The sequence below is a fragment of the Carcharhinus amblyrhynchos genome, chromosome 11 (assembly GCF_965287045.1).
Source record: "Carcharhinus amblyrhynchos chromosome 11, sCarAmb.v2.hapA, whole genome shotgun sequence".
In the NCBI taxonomy this organism is placed as follows: Eukaryota; Metazoa; Chordata; class Chondrichthyes; order Carcharhiniformes; family Carcharhinidae; genus Carcharhinus; species Carcharhinus amblyrhynchos.
The window spans coordinates 31579423-31602907 of NC_137334.1; the positions used below are offsets into that span (position 1 = coordinate 31579423).

General features: G+C 43.3%; 1 protein-coding gene across 3 annotated transcripts in view; it reads right to left on the reverse strand.

Moving 5' to 3' along the window:
- The window catches only part of myo1b (myosin IB), a 272073-nt gene that overhangs the window by 90906 nt on the left and 157682 nt on the right, over positions 1–23485 (reverse strand). For all 3 annotated transcript variants that reach the window (XM_080198810.1, XM_080198808.1, XM_080198809.1), the window contains exons 8-9: positions 9446–9544; positions 3218–3321 (exon numbers count right to left, since the gene is read on the reverse strand). In XM_080198810.1, the coding sequence (XP_080054936.1) occupies positions 3218–3321; positions 9446–9544 (203 nt within the window). The remainder of the gene's footprint in view (positions 1–3217; positions 3322–9445; positions 9545–23485) is intronic.

Genomic DNA, 23485 nt, shown 5'->3' on the forward strand with positions numbered 1-23485 from the left:
TTACTTAATGTACTTTATTTCAGATCTGTAAGTGCACACAACCATTGTTCAAAAGTTTAAGCAGCTTATTTTAATTTTAGCATTTCAAGTTGCATTGTCAGTTGCAGTTAGTACAAATGGTGGCGGGGTGCTGGGGGGGGGGTGCAAACTATACGATCATTCTCCAAAATAAAATATCCTGTTACTTTGCAGTTCCAGTGACTTAGAAGCTAAATTTATCAAACTCAAAGCAAGCATAGAGTGAAAATGCTCCCATGTATGGCTACCTGAAATCTGCATTTCTGGCATCATAACATGTTTTCCTTGAACATGTAAAGCTTTCTAAGCACCTTCATCACTAAAAGCAGAGCAAGTGTAAACCAGTTTGCCTACACAACCAGCTGCTAGCTGAAGCAATTCAGCACACTCAACTGATTACATTCAAAATAGATGCAAGTTCACTGTAAACCCTCAGCCTAAAGACCAACTGGGTTAATTAGTATTGTTTTCACTGCCATATTCAGGAGGTGATTTGAACACCTGGTTATACGGTAGCTGTGGAAACGTATTACAGCAAGAAACAACAACAGGCATTTAAACTCGAGATGCACAAGAACCAGGTCAAGTAGGCCCACCTTTGCCACAAAATGGTGAGACTAAAATGATTGAGGCCCTACCAATGCCACAAAGTTCTTCCTTTCCACTGCCAGAACCTCAGCAATACTGCATCATCTGGGTTGACTCGTCCCCTTTAATGAGAAAGACTGTGCTGAGTGAGGGGGAGGAATGAGGTTTCTCCTTCTCCCAGTTCGACAAACTGTCCAGCAGCACAAACAGCTTGCTGTATGTCTGTCTCCACCCCATTCTCCACCGATACCCAGAGACATGAGGAACAGACATCAGACCCATGCTCAGCTACTTACAATGCCCTGACCATTCACACCTATTGAAGGTTTAGTTTCATGCTCTAAGAACTCAAGAAAATGCGTTCAGAAGAGGGAGAAAGGCACGCACACACACGCACGCACACACACGCACACACGCACTCAATACAGAGAGACACAGGGATCAGAGGGAGAGGAAACAAGAGGGAAGGCTGTATCTTCCATTTAATTGCTTCAATTTTCAAAAAGGCACTGCATTTTGAAGCCCAATAACTATCCCACCTGCAATTTGCTAATAATGAGTGAGAGAGAAAAAGAGAGGAAGAAAGGGGACCAGAAATTCTGGTGCAGAGAACAGAGTGTTGGATCTATTCTCTCAGCCCAGTGCCTGAATCATGTAATCTAAAGTTGGCCAGATAGTGGGCTTTAGGCCTTACTATGCAGTTAGTTTGAGATTTGAACCCACAAAGACTAGGCCACTATAGCACTACAACAATTCCCAGGTAATTGGGTTTTATAAATTAACCAAGTTGAATTTTTAAATCATTTCAAGCTTCCAAGGGAATAAGATAGAAAGTGAGAACAGGAACCAGGAGGAGGAATTGTTTTAGGTGAGGGGAGCCTCCCAGAATCTTCCTGTGCATTTTTGGAGCAAACAAAGAGAAGTGATGGAGCAAGTACTGAATGGGGGTTAATAGTGACGTGTGTGATAGTAGAGCAACAGGAAGGGAAGAATATAGGGCAGTAGTCCATTGGAAAAGAGGTAGGGGTAACATTGGGAACGTGGAAGGTGGCAAGATAGGGAAAGGCTGGTGGAAAGATGAAGGCATGGGGTTACAATAGGAACAGGAGGAGCACAATTAGTTAAGAATGTGATGGAAAGGGAGTCACCAAGGGCCACGTTCTCTCTATAACCTTCATTCTCCTATGCTGCCTAGAATGGTTAGAAGCATAGCATTACTACAGTGCAGATGGAAGCCATTTGGCCCATCGAGCCTGCACCAACTACAATCTCACCCAGGCCCCGTAATCCCACATATTTACCCTGCTAATCTCTCTGGCACTAAGGGGCAATTTGCCATGGTCAATCAACCTAATTTGCACATCTTTTGGAGTGATAGTTAGTGATTCCTTTCCTGGCTGCATAACACTGGACCATGTTCCAACTCTCATCTGAAAGGAGAGAAAATAAAAAGACAAAGAAGCAAGAGGAAACAGAGAAGGAAAAAGTTATTGGGAAAGACATGAGAAGAGAGAGGGAGAAAGAGAAACAGTAACTTGATGTCAACAGAGCCAGGTAAAAAAAAATGGCCATTTTCACCAACATATTGGCTGAAATTTTCCACGCAGCAGGACCTTCCGGCCCCACCAATGGCATACCCTCACCACAGGTTTCTCAATGGTGAGGAGTGCATTGAGCGGGAAATCCATTGACAACAGCAGAACCAGAAGACCCCACCACTGGCCAATGGCAGGCACCTCTGTCACCATGAAACGTGCATGGAAAATCCCACCCAGTATGCGCAATGTTACTAGAGACCATTTCATTTAAATATACATAACTAGAAGAAATGAAAGAAGAATTCCAGGACTTTGTTCTCACAGTTTATCTGAATCCTTCACTGGGATTATTGTCTAGAGAAATGCATTATTCCAGTGAAAGCATGTTATAATAGAACATAGAACATTACAGCGCAGTACAGGCCCTTCGGCCCTCGATGTCACGCCGACCAGTGGAACCAATCTAATGACCCTCTAACCTAAACTATTCCAATGTTATCCGTATGCCTATCCACTGACCATGTGAATGCCCTTAAAGTTGGCAAGTCCACAACTGCTGCAGGCAGGGCATTCCACGACCTTACTACCCTCTGAGTAAAGAACCTACCTCTGGCATCCGTCCTATAATTACCACCCCTTAATTTAAAGCCATGTCCCCTTGTATTAGCCATCACCATCTGAGGTAAAAGGCTCTCACTGTCCACCCTATCCAATCCTTTGATCATCTTGTATGCCTCAATCAAGTCATCTCGTAACCTTCTTCTCTCCAATGAAAATAACCTCAAGTCCCTCAGCCTTTCCTCATAAGACCTTCCCACCATACCAGGCAACATCCTGGTAAACCTCCTTTGCACCCTTTCCAATGCCTCCACATCCTTCTTATAATGCAGCAACCAGAACTGTACGCAATACTCCAAGTGCGGCCGCACCAGAGTTTTGTACAGTTGTAACATCACCTCACAGTTCCGAAATTCAATCCCTCTACCAATAAAAGCTAACACACCGTACGCCTTCTTAACAACCTTAATGGTTATAACATTTCAATTTATTCCCCACAATCCCAAGCATCTTACCTTGACAGTTCTGAAATTAGCAGCATCATCGACCCCATTCACTTTAGCCGAATCCAGACCTAAGTAGTTGTATTGATTGAATTCCCGTTCAAGCTTCAATCGTTCTGGAGGAGAAAAGTTAATATAATACAGGATAGTAAAATTCCAATCTTTCAAAGCATTTACATGATCACAGTGTTTCTTTGTCGTTTGGATGTAGCCTGTCCTCGCCAGCTGAAATCTTGGGTTGCTTTGGATATTCACTTGGGTTTAGGATCACCAATCTCTTTGTGAAGGAGATCCGGTATCCCTTACAATTAAGGAGTTTACCTTTACTTTCAAATATTCACGAATACAGCAGAATAATCTGGCAGCTGTAATGGTTTTGAAAAGTTATTCTTTCACAAAATGTGAGTATTACTAGTCAGGCCAGCACTTGTAGCTGCATTGTTTTCCAAGTGGCTTTCAACAGTCTCTTTAAGGAGCTGACCAGCCATTTATTGCCTGGTGTAAATGGTAGATGTTAGGAGTCTGTCCACTTATTACCAATAATTATAGTTGAGATCCCATGTACCTCAATTTACATATTACAAAGAGCTTTCTGCTTGAAATATTAGGGAATTCTAATTGTCCATCTCAGGACTCCCATCTAAGATGACAATTGCAGGAGAGTTAGGCTTGTCAATTACTGCCCATTCACACCACCTGAAAATTAGCCTGAGAGAGTCAGTGCATGAACATTAGCCTCAGAAATGTTAACACAATGAAAAGCTTTCACACAGTGTTACTTGGAAATACATTAAGAAATACCATTGAAAACAGTGAACTATTAGTTAGATAGATAGACTTAATAGGATAGATAAAGGGGTAGCAGATGTAATTCATTACATACAATATAAAGTGACAGATTTTAGAATCAAGAATAATTAATTATTGAGGAATTAAGAATAACTTGCAGTACAGTCATCATTTAACCTTGGCAAAATCGTTGAATTCCAGGGTGATGCGAGAGCCACTGCTCCTGACATAAGGCCCCAGAATTAAGGAGCGTTAGCAAAAGTGAAGTCAATAAGAATAGAGGGGAAAACTCCCCACTGGAACATCTGGCACAGACATCACTGCAGGAGGTCCTCAGGCTAGTGTCCTTGGCCCAACCATCTTCAACTGCTTCATCAGTGACCTTCCTCCCATCACAAGGTAAGAACTTGAGATCTGGCTGATGATTACAGTGTTCATTTCCATTTGCAACTCCTCAGATAATGAAATAATCCACGTCCACAAGTAACAAGACCTGGATAACATTCAAACTGAAGCTGATACTTAAGTAGCAAATAACATTTGTGCAATAAAAGCACCAGGAAATGACCATTCCAACAGGAGAGAATCTAACCACCTTCCCTTGATATTCAACGTCACTCCCATCACTGAAATTCCCCACTCTCAAATCCTGGAGTTTACCATTGATCAGAAACTTGACTGAACCAGCTACCCAAATACTATGGCAACAAGAGCTGGTCAGAGGCTGGGAATTCTACCATGAGGAACTCATCTACTGGCTGGGATTTTCCAATTCCGTTATAGCAGGACCCACCATGTGAGATTCAGCAGTAACCTAGCCAAAAGGCTTTCTGTGGGACCATATGATCCTGGTGGGTGGGTGGGACTGGAAAATCCCACCCCACTGACTCCACAAAATCTATCCACCATGTAGAAAGCACAAGACAGGATTGTGATGGAATAGCCTCTGTTTGCCTGGATAGGTACAGCTTGAAGAACATCCAAGAAGCGCAATATCCAAAATAAAGCAGCCCACTTCATCGGCATGCAATCTATCACCTTACACATCTATTCTCTCCATTGCTGCCTGGTGGCTGCAGTGTATGCCATTTACAGGATTTACTGCAGCAACTCACCATCACCTTCCCAAGGGTTCTGGCTGTACCTCAAATCTACAACCACTACCTCATAGAAGATCAAGGACAGCATGGTAACACCGCCATCTGCAAGTTTCCCACCAAGTCGTATACCATCTTGACATGGAACCACGTGGTCTTTCCTTCGCTGTCATCAGGATAATATTCTGCAACTTCCTACTGAATAGCACTATGGGGGTATCTACACCACATGGATTGTGGCAGTTCACCAAGGCAATTAGGGATTGGCAATAAATGTTGGTCTCATTAGAGATGCCCTCTTCCCATGGTTGGGTTAAAAAAGTGGAAGGAAACAAGCCTTCAATTGCGTTACTTTCGATGGAATAGAGCAGCAGAAAGACTTTGGAAGGTCAGTTGTGCACGAAAAGATGCAGGGTAAATAATTTAGGGCAAGGGAAAGATGATAGAAATCCTGGATTTTTTGTTTACTAGTTTTTTTTTGAAACTCCACAAATGATGGGGGCCTTGAACACTAAGGACAGTTTCTCAGAAATTCACTGGGTGCTGATCACAGTTCTCCACCCATTTTAATACAAAATTAGGGCCAATTTTTCCATGAGGAATATACATAACCTATTTATAGCTGCTAAGTGAAGTAGTTTGCATTTGGCTGCATTAAATTTCACCCCGACATTGTTTCTGTCCATGGCCACAATTATTTTCATCATTTCAAAGCAATTTGACTGCAGCTTCTAGTTTGGATCACTTACAAATTTGACTAATTTGCATTCTGTTTCTGAGTCAAAGGCATTGATGTAAATTAGAAACAGCAGCAACTGCAAGAGTTGAGACCAGGGGAACCTATCCACAACCTCCCTCCACCTCAAGAATTATTCGACCAACTAATACCTGTTTGCTATCCTTCTGGCAATCTCTTAGCCTTTCTAAAGGTTTACCCTGAATCTCTGCAGCTCTGAGCTCGACTAGCAGCTTTTTGTGTGCAATTGTTTATTTTGGAAGTCCACACTACATCTATATTTATCACTGTCCACATGGGTATCAGAGAAATCAAGGAGGTTGGAGAGGTACAATTTCCCCTTTCTGAGCCCATGCTGACTGCTGTTAGATCGCTGTTGTTGTCAAGATAGTTTGCAAGTGTACTTTGATAATTGATTAAATTATTTTATACAGCATCAAATAATACAGCTGGGTAATAGACAGAATCTGTCTATTCTGTCATCCTCTTCAAATATGAGCATTAGTCAGTTTCCAATCTATTGATATCCCCACACTGTCACTGTTCCATCTCTCCCACACCCCTGGTCCACCACCAACCCTTCACAAAAGAGGGGCATCCTCCCCACAGTAAATAATGGGTAATGCCCCCCCCCACACTAAAGACATGAGGATAGCCCAACCCCATCCCATCTGACATCCCACTCAGCCTCCTGTTCCCACCCAGCACCCCCCACCCCTCAGCCTCCCTTCCCTTTCAGATTCCCCAACAGACTCCCTTCCCCCTCAGTCCCCTCCACCCAGCCTCCCTTCCCCCTCAGATCCCCCACACTCAGCCTCCCTTCCCCCTCAGTCCCCTCCACCCAGCCTCCCTTCCCCCTCAGATCCCCAGCACTCAGCCTCCCTTCCCCCTCAGTCCCCTCCACCCAGCCTCCCTTCCCCCTCAGATCCCCCCCACTCAGCCTCCCTTCCCCCTCAGATCCCCCGCACTCAGCCTCCCTTCCCCCTCAGATCCCCCGCACTCAGCCTCCCTTCCCCCTCAGATCCCCCGCACTCAGCCTCCCTTCCCCCTCAGATCCCCCGCACTCAGCCTCCCTTCCCCCTCAGATCCCCCGCACTCAGCCTCCCTTCCCCCTCAGATCCCCCCCACTCAGCCTCCCTTCCCCCTCAGATCCCCCCCACTCAGCCTCCCTTCCCCCTCAGATCCCCCGCACTCAGCCTCCCTTCCCCCTCAGATCCCCCGCACTCAGCCTCCCTTCCCCCTCAGATCCCCCGCACTCAGCCTCCCATCCCCCTCAGATCCCCCGCACTCAGCCTCCCTTCCCCCTCAGATCTCCCCCTCAGCCTCCCTTCCCCCTCAGATCCCTCTCCACTCAACCTCCCTTCCCCCTCAGATCCCCCCACTCAGCCTCCCTTCCCCCTCAGAACCCCCGCACTCAGCCTCCCTTCCCCCTCAGAACCCCCCCAATTCAGCCTCCTTTCCCCTTCAGAACCCCCCCCAATTCAGCCTCCTTTCCCCTTCAGATCTTCCCACAGCCTCCCTTCCCTCTGAGACCCCCCTCACTCAACCTTCCTCTCCCTTCAGATCTTCCACAGCCTTCTCCCCCCCTCAGATCCTCCACAGCCTTCTTACCCCTCAGACCCTGCCCACTCAGACCCCATTTCCCCTATCCTCATTACTGAAGTTTTTCATCCCTAGAACCATTTTGATAAATCTCTTCTGCATTCTCTCCAATGTGTTCATGTCTTTCCTAAAATGGGGCACCCAGAACTGTAAGCAATACTCTGGCTGAGGTCTAACTAGTGTCCTCTCAAGTTCAACATAACCTCCTTGCTCTTGTACTCTATGCCCCTATTAAGCCTATGATACTGTATGCTTTACTAACTGCTCTCTCCACCTGTCCCGCTACCTTCAATAACTTATGCACATATACACCCAGGTCCCTCTGCCCCTGCACACATTTTTTATGTTGTCTCAATAAAATCGTTGATCTAAAATATTAATTTGGTTTCTCTCTCCACAGAAACTGTCAAGATGCTGAGTATTTCCAGCACTGTGTTTTTTTTAGTGCAAAACTGCTTGTGTTTACCAATCTACATTCAATTAATTTAAGCGTCGCATTAAAATAGCTTCCCTTATTTTATACCTCACATCATCTCTTCATAAAGCAAACCGGCCCCTTTCTTGTGAATTAGCTGCTGATCCATACCAGCACTCTCGGGTTACCTTGGATCGCCCACTCACGAAAGATTTTAGCCAGAGTATTTCATTCTGTGCCACATGCCCTCCCATTGGACTGACTGAATTTATCCCAGCTATCCCCGATATAAGTCACACACTACTTCATTTTTATTTCCTTTCTGCACTCTCTACATTCCTGAATCTCAAATTTATTTCTATGCTTAAGAGATTTTTGAATAGCCTTCCAATGCTCACCATCATGGCTCACATAGAAATAACAAAACCCTGGATAAGGAATGAGAAAACTGCCTGGGAAATATGCCTCAGCATGAGGAAATGTCTTCAGGAAACTCATGACAAAAATAGGAGGGAAGTGTCAGATGATTGTAAAGGTAATTTCTCTCTTTGGACCCCCCTACTGACCCATATGGCCTGACTTTACTGCTACATGCTTTGCAATGCACACCTTTCAATAAAAAATGTTCTAATGGCTTGGAAACAGTATCGCATTATCTGATCTACATAACAAACCACACTGTTGCCTATATCCTAACTCACACCAAATCCAGTTCACCATTTTTGCTGACCTACATGGGCTCTCAGTCTGTTAACGCCTCAATTTTAAGACTCCTATGATCATATTCAAATCCCCAGGGCCTCACTGGCCACCTCCAAAAATCCACCCCCCAAATCTCTGTAACCTCCTCCAGCCCTCCACCACAATGAAGAAGCGTTCAGACGAGCAATCGAAAGGCCAAGATGTTAGAAAATGGGATTAGAATATGTAGGTGCTTGGTGGCTGGTGCAGGCATGATGGGCCAAAGGGCCTCTTTTTGAGTAGTACAACTCTATGATTCTATAAGGTATGCTGCTCCAATTTTAGTTTCTTGCACATTAGATTTTCATCACTCCACTGTTGACATCTGTGTCTTCAGCTGGCTAAACCAGCAGCTCTGGAATTACCTTCATATATCTCTCAGTCACTCTGTAATAAACCCTTGGGTCACATTTACTGTAATATTAAATGCACTAGATAAATGCATGCTGTTACTATCATAGAAACCCTACAGTGCAGAAGGAAGCCATTCAGCCCATCAAGTCTGCACCAACCACAATCCCATCCAGGCCCTTTCCCTGTAACACCACATATTTACTCTGTTCATCCCCTGCTATTAGGGTCAAGTTAGCATGACCAATCAACCTAAGAGGGGAAACCAGAGCGCCTGGACAGACACGGGGAGAATGTGCAAACTCCACACAGACAGTGACTGAGGACAGAATTGAACCCGGGTCCCTGGTGCTGTGAAGCAGCAGTGCTAACCACTGTGCCACCGTTTCATTGATTCAAATCAATGAAACAAATCTTCTGGTTGTCATTTTGAAAGATATGCACTGCATAGGTGTACTGTGCACAGATATAACAATTCAAGAACATCCATGTTCAAAAGGTGCACTTACTCAGCAAATCCTCAGAGCCACCCGATAACAGCTGATAAAAGACATGGAAATTCCGTTCACCTCTGGGCTGCTTGACGACACGTGACTTCTCCAAGAGATCTTTCAGAGGGGGGGAGAAATTTTATTTTTAATTGTTCAAATAGTGCAACATGTTTAAAATACATGCTTAGATTATCTTAAAATTCCATAAATAGCTTTCTATGAAGTGCAGTAACTGATCTCCATCAGGGTAGACCAGCTATGGAAATTTATTTTTTGAAAGGTGCCAGTAGAGATGGAGAATTAAAACAAATATTATTTTGGCCGGATGTTAGCCATTCATGACCTACTGTGAACATAAAGTACATGATGTGTTCCAGCTGACCATTAGGATGGAATGAGAGAAAGGAAACATTTGCAAACACAATCTTTCTAAAATAGAAACATCAGGATCCGTAACGAATGATTGCGGAAAAGGAATTTTATGACTTCAGTGCATCCTTGGCCAATTGTATCCACAGGTTAAGTTCAATTTAAGGAACAAACATAACATTGTAATGCTTCTCATCCTGAGTCCTGTTTAACTCCTTTTGCAGTCCACCTATTTTAGTCTGTGACCGTGTCTCTCAAATTCACATGGAGGCAGTTTTAGTGGACCAATTCTGTTAGAGCGAAGACAGCGAGAAAGGTGCTTAATCTGCTGACACCACTCCCTGAACCCCAAATCCGTCATGTGAAGGCTGATGGTGTTCAAATGGAGCCAGCTTGTTGACTCACCAACACTGAGGGCTACAGCTTTGATTACCTGATGCAGCAATCTCCAACCCAGCGGAGACAGGAAGAGGTGAGAATGGGATGGAGAGAGCTAATGCTGAATCTGACACAGAACAGCCATGGAATCAAAGAGTAAGAATTAAATTTAGTCTGGTTAAAAAGGAGTGAAAACGGTTGGGAAACTGGCCAGAGCAGGCTGGGGAGAGAAGCAGAGTCCTTCATAACCCTGGTGTGCTCTTATGAACTTGTTCACTTGATCTGTTCTACCAAACCTTTCTGACAGCCACATAACTTTGTTTCCTCTTCTTCTGATCTCTACACCTTCTTGTTCTGATTCTCTCCTACCTTCTCTGTTCCTTCACAGGTTTTCTGATATTAAAAAAGAGAAATGTGTGTCCACTTTACCAAATCCCATCCCTCTTCACCCACACTTAATCCAAACTTCTCCCCATGATGTGCGCATTCAGTACAGCCCCTTATACGTCTGGAGATATCAATTCAGAGACAATGATGCATGCTAACAAAAAATGGAAAATCCCACACACAAAAATAAAATGAATCCAGACCAGGAAACTAGTTAATTGGGAGAATCAGTGGGCGACATATTACAGCAAAGGTGACGATTGGAAAATATGAGGAGTAAATGACATTATGGTCACATATGCAGTAAATAAAGTAAAAATGATTAAGCACTTTACAGCTCCCAACATCTGAGTTAAAAAACATCAGATCCACCACACCCACTTTTTCAGACAGCAGCTGTTGCTGTCATTCTGCTCTTGCCGTTTCCAGATCCTCTAAAACAATCTTTTGACTCTCATTTGTTCAGTTACCATCTCCTTCTGTCTTACACCACCGACTCTTACATAATTTAAAATCTCTTGGCTTCCTCCTCATCCCGGAGCTTCGCTTTTGCCCTTTCCTGCTACTCGTCCCATTTTCCGCATCTCTGTACTTGCTCAAGAATTGTTAAATCTTTCATTTTTTTCCCTGGTTCTATAAAACGGTCAAATCTGAAATCACTAACTCTGCTTCTCTTTTCATAGATTCTGCCTGAACAGCTGAATATTTCCAGCATTTTCTGTTCAAGTATTAGCAAAAACACTTCTTTTTTTTAAAAAAGGGAGAAGAATTAAACAGCCAGTGTCCCAATCACCAACACCATTTCAGTCAGATTGGCTACATGAGAGGGGGAGATAAATAAATCTGTTCCCAAAGTCTCTTACCACACCAGCTTTCTCTCCATCCTCCCTCTCACCCAACTACTTCAAAGTGGCAGAGGAGAACCAGTCAGCCATCTAACCACAGTTTGTACACCATCTGAAATCAGGGCAAAAACTAATGGACAAGAAATCATGTCCAACTGGTGTAAGCTGTTGTGAGGTTGGGTACAATCCCCAGAAAGACAGTATTGAACATGTCCCAGAAGATAGTTATTTTAGGCCCAGGACTATACAGCTACAGTTTAAGCCCACTCAAAAATAAGCAGCAGTTCTAACAGAGAAGCAGGACTGTCCCTCTGATTTTCTTTTGAATGTATGCATAGATTGAACCTGCATAACTTCAATAGATGATTAATTATTTCACTTTGCACAAGTTCAGACTGTGGTACATTCTTCCTTTAATAGAAAAACTGTGTTTAGGACGGGCAGTTGTGCTGGTATGCATTCCCATCTCTGATATGTTTGGTACGTATAAGCTGAAGGCTCTTAGTTGAAACATCCTAGTTCAGACAATGCAAGTAAGTGGTAATGAATTATCGTCTATGCCTTCTCTTAATTTAAAGCATGGTCATGAACCAGCACATTTGGTACTAACAATGGATGATGAGTGCAATAAACAAGCAAAATAAGAGGCATAAATTATCAACATCCTTTCATTTCCTCTGCAAGATATATTTGCTATCCAGAGCAAAAATATTTGCAACTCAAGAAGTCTTAATTAGTAATGAGTATATGTGACAGATGAAACTGTGCAATGTAAGGTGTTCATAAACTACCTTCACATTATTAAAACCACAAGTATTTTCAAGAAATGCCAAATGGTTCTGAAACAGGGGATTTAAGGTTTCCTATTTCAGATATAGTTTTGGATCCTAAATTACATGATTTACAAACAAGAAGGGGATTCAACCTGGGCAGCAGAGCAGCTAAAACAACACAGGCAAAGATTTATTTTTAACCTGGAACTAACCTTCAGGCAGGGCAAAAACAACTCGCATCTCACGTTATTTACTGCTCCATTACTGAAGACTATTAAACTGTCTATTGAACACTGGAGGTGAAACAAGCTGTTACACAATAGACTTCATGAAATGTTAACCATACACGACAGGTGCTATCAGCACATTTCCTTGTAATTTGTTGAAATAAAAGGATGACACATGAATGTGGCTAGCTTCTTATTTCTATTATATAAAGCAGGCTAGTGCAACCCTGCATATTGTGTGCTTTCAATAATTCTGTTTAATATCAAAATTAAACTGATCAAAATGCAAGTTGCTGTTTGTCCCAAGAGAGTTAACTGTTGAATTACTGGCATCAAAGAGTTGCTTGGAAGCATACTGTGAATTAAGTCTTCTGTTGCATCCTGAACCTATTTGATAATATAATGTTCTGACTTTTTTTTTGCATTTATTTTGCAATGAGTGGAATGGGAATGAATGTGGAGATGCTGGTGTTGGACTGGGGTGGACAAGATGAGAGGTCACATGATACCAGGTTATAATCCAACAGATTTATTTGAAATCACAAGCTTTTGGAGCACTGCTCCTTTGTTAAGTTAAGTGGAAAAAGGTACACAGGCACTGGACCTGGCCACTGGTATGGGGAATGGGCTCGGCCAGGTGGTCAATGTTTCAGTAGGGGAGCAGTTCGGGAACAGTGACCACAATTCAGTAAGTTTTAAGGTAATGATGGATAAAGAAAAGTTAGTCCTCAAGTTAAGGTGCTAAACTGGGGGAAAGCTAATTACAACAATATTAGACAGGAACTAAAGAACGTAGATTGGAGGGGCAGATGTTTGAGGGCAAAACAACATTTGGCATGTGGGAGGCTTTCAAGTGCAAGTTGATAGGGATTCAGGACCAGCACATTCCTGTAAGGATGGAGGATAAGTATGGCAAGTTTTGGGAACCTTAGGTAACAAGAGATATTCTGAGCCTAGTCAAAGAGAAAGTGAAAGCATTTGCCAAGGCTAGGAGGCTGGGAACACATGAAGCAAGTATGGAATACAAAAAAGTAGAAAGAAACATAAGCAAGGAGTAAGGAGGGCTAAAAGGTGTCACGAAAAATCATTGGACAGCAGGATTAAGAAAAATCCCAAGGCTTTTTATACAGATATAAAGAGCAAGAGGGTGACCAGGGAGAGGGTTGGTGTGCTGAAGGACGGAGGGCGTTGGGGGAGAGGGAATCTATGCATGGAGACAGAGGAAATGGGTGAGGTATTAAATGAGTACTTTGCATCAGTATTCACCAAAGAGAAGGACTTGGTGGATGATGAATTTGGGAAAGGGTGTATAGATAGTTTGAGTCATGTTGAGATCAAAAAAGAGGAGGTATTGGGGTTCTTGACAAGTCCCCAGCGCCTGATGGGATATACCCCAAAATACTGAGAGAGGCAAAAGGAGGAAATTGCTGGGGCTTTGAGAGAAATCTTTGTATCCTCACTGGCTACAGGGGAAGTCCCAGAGGATTGGAGAATAGCCTATGTTGTTCCTTTCTTTAAGAAGAGTAGCAAGAATAATCCACATAATTACAGGTCGGTGAGCCATACGTCAGTGGTAGGAAAATTATTGGAGAGGATTCTTTGAGACAGGATTGACACTTGGAAATAAGTGGACATATTAGCGAGAGGCAGCATGGTTTTGTGAAGGGGAGGTCATGTCTCACTAACCTAATCGAGTTTTTTTGAGCAAGTGGCAAAAATAATTGATGAGGATAGGGTAACGAATGTTGGCTACATGGACTCCAGTGACAAGGTCCCTCATGGAAGACTGGTGCAGAAGGTGAAGTCACATGGAATCACAGGTGAGTTGGCAAGGTGGAGACAGAAGTGGCTCACTCATAGGAGACAGAGGGTAGCAGCAGAAGGATGCATTTCTGAATGGTGGGCTGTGACAAGTGCCATTCCTCAGGGATCACCACGGGGACCTTGGCTGTTCGATTAGTAAGTTTGTGGATGACACAAAGGACTTGCGGATAGCGATGACGACCATCAGAAGATACAGCAGGATATAGATCAGTTGAAGGCTTGGGCGGAGGGATGACAGATGGAGTTTAGATCAGATCATAGGACCCTACAGTGCAGAAAGAGGCCCTTCAGCCCATCGAGTCTGCACTGACCACAATCCAGACAAACGTGAGGTAATGCATTTTGGAAGGTCTAATACAGACAGGAAATATACAGTAAATGGCAGAACCCTTAAGAGTATCGATAGGCAAAGGGATTTGAATGTACAGGTACACAGTTCACTGAACGTGGCAATGCAGGTGGAGAAGGTAGTCAAGAAGACAGATGACATGCTTGCCTTCATGAGCCAGGGCATTGAGTTTAAAAATTGGCAAATCATGTTGCAGCTTTATAGCATCTTAGTTAGGCTGCGTTTGGAACATAGGGCCCAATTTTACCATTTGGAATCTAAGGGCCGAATCCAGGCGTAATACAGATCCGAGCCCGGAATCCTCTTAGCAGCACGCCCATGCGCTTTTTGCCGGCTCTGGTCTGTGGGCGGGGCTCAGCGCTGCCGGAACAATTGGAGCTCTGAACTGCACATGCGCAGTTAGAAAAAAAATTGGAAAAAGCGCATCCACGTCGGATCACTTCCGAGCCGGAGAAAGTAGAGTAAGCAGCCCGGGAGCAAAAAGCAGGAGCACTGGTGTATCTTGGTGGGAGTTTGGGGGGGGGTGAATCTCTGTATCTCTGTTGGGGGGAGGAGGGGGGTGGATCTCTGTTGGGGGGGGAAAACAGATGGATCTCTGTTGGAGGGAGAGCAGATGGGGTCCGCTGCCATGCTGCGGGCAATTGGGGGGGGTGTGGGGGGCAGGGGTGGCAGTCGGTCTGGATAGAGAGGGTAGGGGTGATTTTTAGCTCTACTTCCATTATTTTTTTCTCTAGTCCAGAACTTTGTTTCATAGTGAGTGTTTTCTCTGGAGATCTGCCCTCAACTGCAAGCTAAGCGAATCTTCCAACAGCATTTCAAATCTGCACCGTTTGGTCCTTTCAGTCTAAGTGCAAGCTCCCACACACATTCCTCTTCCATGATGGGTCCCTTGTTGCTCTCTCTCTCCCTGACAAGTCCACGACCCTCCCCAACTACCCAGACCGACTGCTACCCCTGCCCCCCTCCCCACCCGCAGAGTGGCAGCAGACCCCCTCCCCCCCCACCAGAGATCCACCTACCTCACCCCCCTCACCAGAGATACATCTTACCCACCACCCTTCCCCCCGCACCCCCTCCCCCCAAAAAACCATCTGGCCTCACTCCCCAGCATCCCCTCCCGCTCCCATAGAATGGTCTGGCCTCACTCGCCCGCCCCTCCAGAGGAACATCTGACCCACCTCCTCTCCCCCCCCAACCACCAGATAACGAACAGCCGTCTCCCCACCAGAGATACATCTGACCGTCCCCCCCAATACATACACACACACACACACACACACACACACACAATATTGCCTGGTATGAAGGGCATTAGCTAAGTTGGAGAAACTTGGTTTGTTCTCACTGGAACAATGGAGATTGAGGGGCGACCTGATAGAGGTCTACAAGATTATGAAGGCCATGGACAGAGTGGATAGTCAGAAGCTTTTTCCCAGGGTGGAAGAGTCAATTACTCAGGAGCATAGGTTTAAGGTGCAAGGGGGGTAAGATTTAAAGGAGGTGTACAAGGCAAGATTTTTTACACAGAGGGTGGTGGGTACCTGGAACCTCGCTGCCAGGGAGGTAGTGAAAGTAGATACGATAGTGAGTTTTAAAGGGTGTCTGGATAAATACATGAATATGATGGGAGAGAGATTATATGGTCCCCGCAAGGATGTGGGGCTTTAGTTCACTCAGGCAGCATGATCAGCAAAGGCTTGGACGGCCAAAGGTCCTGGTCCTGTGCTGTAATTTCCTTTGTTCTTTACTCTGGTAGAGACCTATTGGGTAAACAAGGTAGAAAATCCATTGTATTGAAGAATGTGATTCGATCTGTAAAGAAGTGAATACACTCATATGATTAGATCTGTATAAAAGATGGCTGTAATGGAACAACTGGGAGCAGGTCCTTCTAATCACTCCCAATGGTCATTGTGAGCACAAAATAAAGTAATATGTGGGTTTGAAGTGATGTAGGTTGTTCTTTAAAATTTTCTTTAACAAGTTGAAGTTTCAACAATGCCAAACTCTCTTACTTTGAGTTTTAACAGAGGGAGGATGTGGGAGGCAAAAGGTGGACAACAGGAGGTAGCTTGTTTGGTAACAGGTCTGAAAGAGGCTGCTTGTTTCCATTTTAACATGTTTAAAACAAAGCTTTTTAAGCTAATTTAGGGTGGGTGCCCCCAGAGCCATGAACCTCAGCAGGTAAAAAGCAAGAGGTGGTTGCACAAGATCCCAGTGGCACTATTTGGAAGAACAGGTGACCTACTCTGGTATCCTGGCCAATACTTGTGACTCCATCAACATCACAAAACAGATCATTGCGCTCATTATCACATTGCTATGCACAAATTGGCTGCTGTATTTCCTACATTGCATCAGCACCTCAGCAATACTTCATTGGTTACAAAGTACTTTGAAACCTTCTATGGCCAAGAAAGGCAACATATACTTTCCTTACTTCGCCACTGACCACAAAATGTGGGGTACGCCAAAATAAGCACAAAATGTTCAGATTGGAAAACAAGAAAGCTTAGAGTACAAAAAAAGTCAATCTTTTTTTTTCCATAAGTCAGTATAATCTACTCATCCTACTTTACCTTCTGAAGGCAGTTTTGGCAAAGTAGAAACAATAAATACCTAGATCACCTAAACATTGGGCAAAGCTTGGATTTTGCTTTGTGTTTTGGGGTGGGGGGGGAGTTAAAGGAGGAAAAGATTTCCTTGTTCTTATTGCCAATGATTTTGAGTAAGCGAATCTATCAGATTCCCTTCTTATTCCAACTAAATGCAGGGTTTTTTAATGTAGTTAGGATCAAATTTTGCAATTTCATCCATATTTCCATGAAAACCATAGATTAGTGGCTGAGCTCACTTGACCCATTTGCTGGAAATGTGTATAGTGAATGACAATTGAGGAGAGGCTAGGACTTGATTGCGCTGTCTCTTTGATCAGTATTAGTCTGCTGACAACCACTTTTTCGGTTTAAATGCGACTTGGATAATGCATAGTCTGGTCTGGAACCACAGCCAAGCATTAGGCAACGTCTCCCGAACGTGAGAGAGTAAGAAAAATTGGACAAGAGCAAGATAAAATGGCAGCGCAAAGCTTGGTGTGCAGGGAACCTGTTGCTATGAAAGTGCATTACTCTGGTTTTTACCTCATATTGCACTTATAGCAATATAAAAACCAGAGTAATCCACTTCCATAGCAACAGGTTCCCCGTGCACCGAGCTTTGCCCTGCCATCTTCACTTCAGTTACAGCCTTAATCATGAAAATGTTGCATAAACAGCCCACTTCCCTGGCCTGCCTTCAGTAAGGAACTGAAGGCGGTTATCGCTGTGTTATCTCTGGCATGCTCAGGGCTACACTGTTTTGAATCAGGTAAACCATCATCTGGCCAAGTTCTCATGAGACAAGTGTGTATAATTCTGCAGAAGCTGGGTAGTCACAATAACTTGTTTCTCAAAAACCCAAGCAGCTTAATATTTTGGTCTGTGCCGAACTCATCAGTCAATAACGTTTAAAAACAGTTTCAGGCATGGGATTGCAATCCTTGAGGTGAGCAGTGTATAATTGTTGAGATTATGTGGCAGTATGCTGCCCCTGAAAGGACACAAGAAACAGGAGCAGGAGCAGATCATATGGCCTCTCAAGTCTGCTCCGCCATTCAACACGATTGTAGCTGACCTTCTGCCTCATCTCTTCGTTACAAAGGAAGAGTCATCCCTACAATTCAAGTTTCTATGCTCAGATGTTGGATCATTTAAGGCAGTTGATCAAAGAGCTTTTCCACCTTGCAGGTTCCAGTTTATTTTACAACTCCTCTCCACAGCACCAACATGCACCGTGCTGGATTGTGTTTTATTGTTTTAAATTGCTGCCTTCTCTCTCTAGTAAAAAGTCTGACAACACCAGGTTTTAGTCCAACCGATTTATTTGATAATACTCACATAAATCGGTTGGACTAAAACCTGGTGTTGTCAGACTTTTTACTGTGTTTACGCTAGTCCAACGCCGGCATACCCACATCATTCTCTCTCTAGGACAGAGCAGTTTCTTCAATTTAGATTGGCGATAGCCACGCGGTTAAAACAACATTGTTTGGCCAAGTCAAAGTGGAAATTGCTCCACTGCCTTGGGGCACCTCTGACATTTTTCCTGCTACAAAACCTTTTCAGAGGTAGGAAGGATAGCAAACAGCTTATAAAATGCTAATTCACCAACCCAAAATCACTAGAGTCAGGCCTTGGGTGAGCTGAGATTTGAACTAGTCTTTTGAGGATGTCTGGAGTTTAGTAGAATAAGAGGTGATCTCATTCAAACATACAAAATACTTACAGGGATCAACAGGGTAGATGCAGGAAGAATGCTTCCCCAGGTTGGAGGAGGGGTTGGTTTGTTCAGAACAGGGCACACAAACTCAAAATAAGGGACAAGCCATTTAGGACTGTGATGATGAGGCATTTCTTCACTCAGAGGGTGGTGAATTGTTGGAATTCTCTGCCTCCCAGTGTTGTGGGGGCTCAATCATCATGTATATTCAAGACTGAGATTGATAGATTTCTACATATTAAGAACATCAAGGGATACAAGGATAGCACAGGAAAATGGTGCTCAAACAATAAGCTCGACACCATCCAGGGCACAGCTGCCCTCATGATTGGCACCACATCCAGCAACCTGAACATTCACTCCCTCCACTAACAAAGCACAGTGGCAGCAGAGTGTACCATCTACAAAACGGACTGCACAACTCACCAAGGCTCTTTCAACAATACTTTCCAAACCTGAAATATCTACCACGTGGCATGACAAGGGCAGCAGCTGCATGAGAAAACCACCACCTGCGAATTCCCCTTCAAACCATCCTATCTTAGAAGTATATCATCATTGCTTTGTTGTCATTGGGTCAAAATTCTGGAACTCCCTTTCCAACAGCACTGTTAGAGCACCTGAAACTGACTCATTACTACTACTATCTTGAGGGGAATTAGGGTGGAAAATAGGTTTCTTGGCTTTTTGTCTCAACCAGGCATTTTTTTGCCATATCTGGTTCAGTTGGGTCAGGAAATGAACATGGCTTACTGGGATGGATGGTAGATGTTTTCATCAGTCTGCTTTTCCCTCCTATGGGGCAGTAGGCCCAGTATTTTGTGGGTTAAATGCTCCAAAATGGGCAGTTTGCAATAAGCCCTGTAATCTCCTGCATCATTCTCCAGAATGGGTGGCCACAGGAACATTCCCAGAAGGTATATCAGAGAGTCCTCAAGGAATAGATCTGTGCAGAGGATGAAATATGAACGGTTTACATTTACGCTGGAAATGGCATTGTGGACGAGTAATCCAGAGGCCTACAAAGAATTAAACAGCATGGAAATAAACCATTTGGTCCACATATTTATATTGGCTTTTATGCTCTACACAAGCCTAAATCTGGCCTGGACTCCCCACTCACCTGACGAAGGGGCTGAGCCCCGAAAGCTACTGGCATTTGCTACCAAATAAACCTGTTGGGCTTTAACCTGGTGTTGTGAGACTTCTTACTGTGTTTACCCCAGTCCAACACCAGCATCTCCACATCCAGACTAATAATCCGAGAATGAAAGTTCCGACACAAATGACAGTTTCAGAAAATTAAAAAGAATTGGCGATTAAAAATCTGGTAGCCATAAAATTCATCTGGAAACCGTCCAACAGTCATAAAACTCAACATATTCATTAATGTTCAAGAGGGAAGAAAGCCTGCCATCCCTACCCAGTCAGGCCTAAATGTGATTCCTGTCCCACCCCAATGTGGCTAGCTCTTAACTGCCCTCTGGGGCCAGTCAGTTACATCAAACTGTCTCAGGGAAACGAGCAATGGGCAATAGATGAAATTCTTCCTCTACTCCTTGTCAGAACTCAAGTGAGTGCACACTTCGGAAATTTGCCTGTAGCAAAAGACAATACGGAGGGGGAAATTTACCAAGAGCACACAGGCAGCAGGACTCTGGCCTATTGTGCATCTGCCCCTTTGACAACTGTCTTCTCAACCACCTGCATCCTCTATAATTTCCTCCCTAAATCCCTCTGCCTCTTCACATCTACTTCATCCTTCAAGATCCACTTCATAAAAGAGCTATTGGTCACGCTTCATCCAGTGTCAGTTTTTGCCTGTTTATGCCGTGGTGAAGCAACTTGGGATGTTTTTCCTTCTTGAATGTGCTGTATAAATACGAATAGTTACGAGTGCACTGCTACCAAAATCAGGCCTGATACTACTGTAAAGGAAATGGGCTTTCATCAGCATGACTCAGAGCATACCAGAAATACACAGCAGTCAGACATTACCAGCTACAGATGAGTGCTGCTATTGCCTTCATTCACACCCTACTCCAGCCAAACTATCCCAAGCAAAATTATTCCTTGAACAACATTTTCTTGCTCTTCCCTTATAAACTTGAATTATATTTCTTTTCATTAATATTTAAACTATGCTGGAACACTGTGTTAATTCACCATTACGTTCAATACTTTTAAAAAATCAACTTACATGCTGGCCAAACGAATATAATGCTTTATTTCTTTTCTCGTACGTGCTTTCCTAGATTGCTAGGAAATGGTGATTGCCACTGCCTTTTCAGTCATTAGTCAAATAACGCACTCCAAAATCACACATCAATCTCTAATGTTGGCCATCCCCTATAATTAACAATGCACATTAACCCTAGCCTTCAAAAGGCACTCTCAGTTTGACATTTCCATTCCCTCTATAGTCTTGCATAAACAGCAGGCTGTCAGTGCTGATTTTTGTACATGATGTGGCGTGTCCTTTAGATCGACTGGACAAATCTGTCAGCACTTTCATTGGTGTTAACTCCACAGGATCATTAAAGTTCATTTCTTTAATGTATCAAGTATCACCAAAATATAATCTCAAACCTTTAAAAAAAATCTTGGCTAAAACCAATCACTAAAATGCTTCTTGAATGAAAACAAAAATTTAGCAAAACACGCAACTCCCTCAATATTGCCAGTTGCTCTCTGTAAGGAACACTACAGATAAAACTTGCTAATGTTCTTCACAGAAGAATAAAATGCCAAGTCAAACTGTTTTGAGCAGGCATACAGCATATATCTGCCTTGATGTGCCTGCCTATTCTGTATTGTTAGCATCTTTACCAGTACATTTACATCAAGTTGTTACAATTTACAATAAACATCTGTGTCGGGTAAATACTAGCACTATTGTAGAGGTGGCAGAAATGCAATCACCCACTTCAGTAAAGCTGGCTTACAGAGCCCTTTGTTTTCATCGTGCCCTTTTGCTTTCAAAGAATGCCAAACTCCAAAGTGGTAATGAAGAAAGCCTTTCTGAACGCAAACACCATTTTTTTAAAAAATCAAGCATTCCTTCCACCGACAGTAATAATAAACCGCAGCACAAATTAGATTCTCACATCTGCCCACAACATTGATGAATTAAGTGCTTATATAACATTGCTTGTGTTAACATACAGTTGTGCATTCAATACCAACACAAATATTTTCGTGGTTATAAAAAGGTGAAATATGCCAAAGTTTCCTTTACTTTTGGGATCGACAAACTATAGGGACCAGCTCTTATCCATCATTTCCGATGAGGAAATCACATGAAGAAAGAGAGGGATACACCATTGTAGCTCGGATGCTCCAACGCATGCTTCCTCTAAAGCATGGCTTTTTGATGCAAACATTGAACTTATTCAAATTCTCCATGGTTCCAAAAGTCCAACCACACAAAAAGCTGGAGCACCCTTGGCTAATCAGAATTGCATTTTAGAATTCATTTCTAATAAAGTCGTTACAGAAACACAACTTTATTCCATATAATCTTAAAGAGTTCATAATCTTTGACTCTTCTGATGTAAACAAAGAATGCAGTCAATAATTCAAACTTGATTTGTAATTAGAAACAAGTGACTTGACTTATCAGGAAATTGTAAAAGGTTTATTAGCCCTAAACTTTTCTGGTTGCAGGTTACAAAATGTCATATTGAACAGAGATAACGATTAAGCTATTTCAGGTAGAAATTGGTTTAAGTTATGTCAATGTTATCCTCCAAAATGAATTTGCAAGTGGGGGTCTTATAAATATCTTATAAAAGATTTATCTAACAGAAAACGCTGAAAAACTCAGCAGGTCTGACTGTATCAGTGGAAAGAGAAACATGGTTAATGTTTCAAATTCATTTGACCAGAGTTGGAGAGGGAGAAATGTGATGAGTTTTATTCTGTAGAAAAGAGAGGGTGGAGCAAAATAGAAGGTCAAGGATAAGAATGAGACTTGACAAAGATGTCATAGACACAAGACAAAGGGAGTGGTAATGATAGTGATAAAGTCTAAGGCAGGTGCTAATAGTGGCATGAAGGTCAGATAGCAGAATGTGTTAATAGCAAAAGAAAGATCAACACTCTCAAAACAGAAGAACAATTTACTTACTGGCCCTGAGAGGGGAGGGCTTTAAGGACAAAAAATCAAAATGACGGACAGAGTTCACGCTCTGAAGTTGTTTGAACTCAAATGTTAATCCAGAAGCCTGTAATTTAGGAAGCTGAGGTGTTGTTCCTCCAATTTCCCGATGGTTCTTTGGGAAATTGAAGAAATTGGTCCCAGTGGTCAGTGTTGAGTATGGTTTTGACAAAACACAGAGCAGCAACTTAGAATAACAGAATCTTATGGCACAGGAGGAGCTCGTTCAGTCCATGGTGCCTATGCCGGCTCTTTCGAAGAGTTATCTAATTAGTCACTCTTCCCTGCTCTTTTTTCAGTGCAGAGGGACCTCAGGGTCCTTGTGCCTGAGTTGCAAAAACCCAGCCTACAGGTGCAGCAGGTGGTCAGGAAGGCGAATGGGATGCTGGCCTTCACAGCGAGGGGGATTGAATATAAAAGTAGGGAGGTC